General features: G+C 47.6%; 1 protein-coding gene across 1 annotated transcript; it reads right to left on the bottom strand.

Annotated features, from left to right (window-relative positions):
- Nucleotides 1–1,324: 1,324 nt before the first annotated feature.
- Nucleotides 1,325–4,713, bottom strand: LOC133150191 (laminin subunit alpha-4-like). Its single transcript, XM_061272567.1, has 7 exons — nt 4,667–4,713; nt 4,371–4,578; nt 3,997–4,297; nt 3,793–3,923; nt 2,292–2,385; nt 2,098–2,217; nt 1,325–1,987 (listed from the first exon to the last, which is right to left on the bottom strand). The coding sequence occupies exons 1-7, from the start codon at nt 4,711–4,713 to the stop codon at nt 1,848–1,850; spliced, it is 1,041 nt and encodes a 346-aa protein (XP_061128551.1). The 3' UTR covers nt 1,325–1,847.
- Between the last annotated feature and the right edge of the window lie 251 nt (nt 4,714–4,964).

The raw sequence follows: 4,964 nt of genomic DNA, 5'->3' as shown, positions 1-4,964 counted from the left end.
GGGTTCCTTCAGGTCCTCTGGTTTCCTCTCACATTCCAATGATATAACTGACCACCAGCCAGGGCTGGTATCAAGTGACTGACTGGTGGTTGAGAACACAACGATAATGTGTGAAGTTTGGAATAACATCACTTGACAGATCTGAAAATGGTTTTCACACTGACGGTTCAGAATGAGAGCAATGGCTGAACCTAATCAAAGATAGGTGTGAAATAAATGCTGGTCTCATATTCAATAGTGCTACGGCATTCAAAACTGTTAGCAAGTTGATACATTTTTCCTTCACTAGAAATAAACCTTTAGTCTTAAAATTCCATCCATCCATCCATCCATCCATCCATCCATCCATCCATCCATCCATCCATCCATCCATCCATCCATCCATCTTCTTCCGCTTGTCCGGGGTCGGGTTGCGGGGGCAGCAGCATGCCCCCTCGAGGATCCTGCCGAGGGTGTAGAGCTGGTCCACTGTTCCACGCCCAGGACGAAAGCCACACTGCTCCTCCCGAATCCGAGGTTTGACCTCCCGACGGACCCTCCTCTTCAGCATCCCTGAATAGACCTTACCAGCTTGACTCCTTATAGGACTCCTTCTTCGGCTTCACGGCATCCCTTACCGCCGGTGTCCACCAGCGGGTTCGGGGATTGCCGCCACGACAGGCGCCAACGACCTTACGGCCACAGCTCCGGTCGGCTGCCTCAACAATGCAGCAGGGGATCGGACCGTCAAGGTCCCCGCCTTTGGCCGCTGCCCAGCTCACTTTGCACCCGACCCCTTTGGCCCCTCCTACAGGTGGTGAGCCCATGGGAACGGAAGTCTTAAATTTACTTTTTATATTTTTTATTTGGTAAGCATTGCTGGGCAGCTCGGTAGGGCATTGGTTAGCACATCTGCCTCACAGTTAGGAGGGTGCGGGTTCCGGCCCTCCCTGTGTGGAGTCTGCATGTTCTCCCTGTGCCCGCATGGGTAGAGCATTTTATCGATTAATCGATGTGTATCGATGAATCGTTACACCCCTAATTATTATACATGTATGACAAACCTGTTTTCAGGCCCAATCTTTTGTTTAACAAAGATAAGTAAAGGCTTTCCTACAAATAACTACAGTTTAATGATAATTTTAATCATCAATACGAAGTGCGTACTGTATAGTAGGACAAATTGTGACTCACACATATTTCACTAAGCCTCTGACTGTGCCGCTGCGGCCTGACTCCGCTCTGTAGTGTCTTTTTTTTAAGCTATAACACAATGCACTGTGAAAAAAAAACGTGAAGCAGCTACGCCGTGAAAGGTGAACAGCAATTTAGTATTACTACTGTATAATTTTCTCAAACAGGTTTCATATTTATTAATTGTAAAGAAATAAAGAAAACATTATTGTGTTTACAAGTTTAATTTCAAAGTACATGAAAAACCTAAGGTGAATGTGATTAGCATAGCATAACAAGAAACAAAAGTGAATACATGAAACATTAACGCGGTGCACATGCTCACATCATGTGATCGTGCCCCCCTTCCAGCCAAAAGTACATGTTGGGATGTAATCAGACAAAGACAGCACTTCACTGCCAGAAGGCCAAATATGCATGAGGTATTTGTGGATTGCAATGATATGCTGCAATAATGTCATACACTTGAGGGAATTTTAGTGTGCAGGTGGAGGTGATTGCAGTGTACATACAAGTGCATGCACAAACCGGAGCACCGTGTGGATATCGGATATACGTGCATTAATATAGATATAAATAAACTAATCAAATGCCACCCACCATCATTAATTTGCACCCATGGAATGTGAAGCTAAGACTGTATACAGACACACACACATACACGTGTGTTGGTGCTAATCAATAGGGCAGCCGTGTGTCCCCACAGCACCGCCAACTGACAGAACCTTGTTGAAAGGAGTGGGGCGACCGTTGATTATCACATGATGGATGCAGCCGTGGAAAGCGGGGAGGCCTGGTGATGCGGTGATGCCATCTGATGGACAGGATGAGGAGTGCAAATTGTTATGACAACAGTTTAAACCTAGAGTAGATGATTTGTTTCCAGGTTCGATTGATTAACAGAGGACACTGTACAGTACTAACCGGGAACGCCTCCGAGGTATACTACTTCTCTGACCCCTGCTGAGCGGCCATATTTGGGTCCGGCGCCACTCTGACTCTCTGCATCTACATGGAGTTTCAGGACGTTCTTCTTCTTTACCACTGAAGACCAACAGCGCGGCATGAGCCATCAAAGGGAACGTGATGGTGGCGTGCATCTCGGTTGTGTCACTGACCTGCGATGGTGTGCCAACGTCCATTGCAGAGTGCCTCTTCTGGGACCAACAACAACAAGGCATCACCTTTACCGCTGTTCATGGACAGCAGCACCTAAACACAGTACACAACAGGCAAAGTTTCCATTACAGGTTCTAAAACAGCCTGGCCTCACTCTGGCCTCCATTACTTCTCTATTACAGCAGGCACCAATGAATTGTGCGAGACTGCACCGAACACTCGTAGTTCACACGGTTCTGCCACAAGATTTCAAGAGTTTAGGCCACTGGCAATTCCAAATATTAATCACAGTTGCATAATGTGCTGCCACAAATTATACCTGATTAAATGCGCAGAAGTTTTCACACAGATGAAAAATCTATTTCTAGGTTTGTCAGCAAAAGACAGCCAGTCGCTGCCAAGACACACTGTATATACAGTACACATATGCTGTTTTACAACAATACTTAAACATATTTACAATTTCATGTTCACTGATAGTAAAATAAAATAGTAATGTTTGTGGTAGGCGGCTCGGTGGAGCACTGGGTAGCACGTCCGCCTCACAGTTAGGAGGGTGCGGGTTTGATTCCACCACCGGCCCTCCCTGTGTGGAGTTTGCATGTTCTCCCCGGGCCCGCGTGGGTTTTCTCCGGGCACTCCGGTTTCCTCCCACAGCACATAGTGAACACGGCTGGTAAGATTATTGGTGCTTCGCTCCCCTCCTTGAAGGACATTTACACCTCCCATCTCACCCGCAAGATGACCACGATTGTGAGTGATGTGAGTCACCCCGCTCACTCTTTGTTCGAGCTTCTGCCCTCTGGGAAGAGGTACAGAAGCCTGCGCTCCCGCACCACCAGACTCTCAAACAGCTTCATACTCCAGGCAGTCAGGATCCTGAACTTGCTTCCCCGTTCTGCGTAGCGTCCTGTACTTTTACTGTATGCACACTGGCTTTTATTCGTTGTGTTATCTATTTATTTATTATTTATTGTTACTCTTATTTATTGTTTCTGCCTTCTTGTTTTTTATATTGCGTTGTTTACTTGTGTGTCTATCGTGTAATATGTCTTGTCACCGTGGGATTTGGAAAACGTAATTCCGATGTCTTTGTGTGTCTCGGCATGTGAAGATGTTGACAATAAAGCAGACTTTGACTTTGACATCCCAAAAACATGCTTGGTAGGCCGATTGAAGACTCCAAATTGTCCCTAGGTATGAGTGCGAGTGCAAATGGTTGTTTGTCTCTGTGTGCCCTGCGATTGGCTGGCAACCGGTTCAGGGCGTCCCCCGCCTACTGCCCGATGACGGCTGGGATAGGCTCCAGCACGCCCGCGACCCCCGTGGGGACTAAGCGGTTCAGAAAATGGATGGATGGATGTTTGTGGTAACACTTTTATTGAGTAACGTGCACCTTACTGGGTCCTTTCAATTGAATGAGAGGTCACTCTTAGTGAGGTCACTGCCACCCTTGCGTGTTATTGTGAGACATGGGGAGGAAATATGACGCAGTGTTACCTCTCCTCTGCGCAGTGTCAAGATCAAATGCTGGCCTGATGTCCTCCCAGCATGCAACAGCAACCCAGAATCGGACAACGGACGGACTTCCAGTCGGATCTCCAGGTCGCCACCCAGAGCTAGCAGCTCATCTGCAGGAAGTTCAGGAATTTCACATTGTCATCACACAATGCAACAAACAACAGTGAGAAGATGGTTGCTCACCGACGACCACATGTCCTCCCTTGCCGGTGAAGAAGGCACCGGGCTGCAGAGGCTTCTGGAAACAGGGTACCACACCCTGGCTGTGGGCGGGGACTCCCACAGGGCTCTCATTCATGATCAGCTGACGAACGCAGCCAACGAAGCCAGGCAAGGCAGTAGACGTTGGAGATTGCGGCGGAACTCCTCCCACATACAACGGTGCACTGATGCGTGTGCGGTCTCCTGCAGGAATCTTCCTGGACTGAGCGCCAACGCCATCCACAATCATATTGATCTTGTCCTTGTCACGCTTAATGAATACCTGAGGACACAGCCAAACCGCCATCTTAGGTTTCGTTGTAAAGCGTCACGTGACCTCATTTCATTGACCTCACCGTGTGCCAGTATTTGTCGTCCATCCTGGTGCGGCTGCGCAGGCTAACCTTCCTCTTCTTTCCCAGTGACAACAGCAAATGACCCTCCGACACAGCCAAAGACAGGATGCCACCTGACGCGTAGAGGATCAAACCTTCCGATGAATTGATCCTCACAGCTATGGAGATGTGAGGCCTGTGCACAGAGCACCCCTTATTAACATGGTAAAATTATTTGAACATTATTATAGTAACTATAAAAATTAGTAGGGCTTGCTACATTGCTTTACTGTGTAATGGAAATGTTGCAAGTGGACCTGACCTCTTCATTACCAAGACCCCCAATGCCAGACTTCCACACCATGCTGGTGCCTCATCCAGTCACAAGAAATCACCATAGAATGCCAACGTTTTACTTTAACGTGTGTTTGCAAACCCGCAATAAGGAAACTTACGTTGTCACACAAAAGCTTTCCCCCACTACTGGTTGTGTTTTCAAACTACCCTGAACATGACATTGTGTCATTTTTCCGGCTTTGAAGATGCAAGGACCTGATAAAAATTCCCTCCTCCCAGCAAGGGTCAACCCCAACCACTGCTAGACCAAGACTGACC

The sequence above is a fragment of the Syngnathus typhle genome, linkage group LG2 (assembly GCF_033458585.1).
Source record: "Syngnathus typhle isolate RoL2023-S1 ecotype Sweden linkage group LG2, RoL_Styp_1.0, whole genome shotgun sequence".
Classification (NCBI taxonomy): domain Eukaryota; kingdom Metazoa; phylum Chordata; class Actinopteri; order Syngnathiformes; family Syngnathidae; genus Syngnathus; species Syngnathus typhle.
The sequence above is the reverse complement of the archived record's forward strand: the minus strand, read 5'-3'. Positions and strand labels throughout refer to the sequence as shown.

Bases quoted from the DNA above. Each gene is read 5' to 3' on its own strand.
- LOC133150191 (XM_061272567.1), bottom strand. From the start codon at position 4,713: ATGGTGTGGAAGTCTGGCATTGGGGGTCTTGGTAATGAAGAGGTCAG. The intron at 4,579-4,666 runs GTCCACTTGCAA...GTTCAAATAATT, and splicing joins CTTGGTAATGAAGAGGTCAG to TTACCATGTTAATAAGGGGT. The intron at 4,298-4,370 runs GTGAGGTCAATG...CTGTGTCCTCAG, and splicing joins ACGACAAATACTGGCACACG to GTATTCATTAAGCGTGACAA.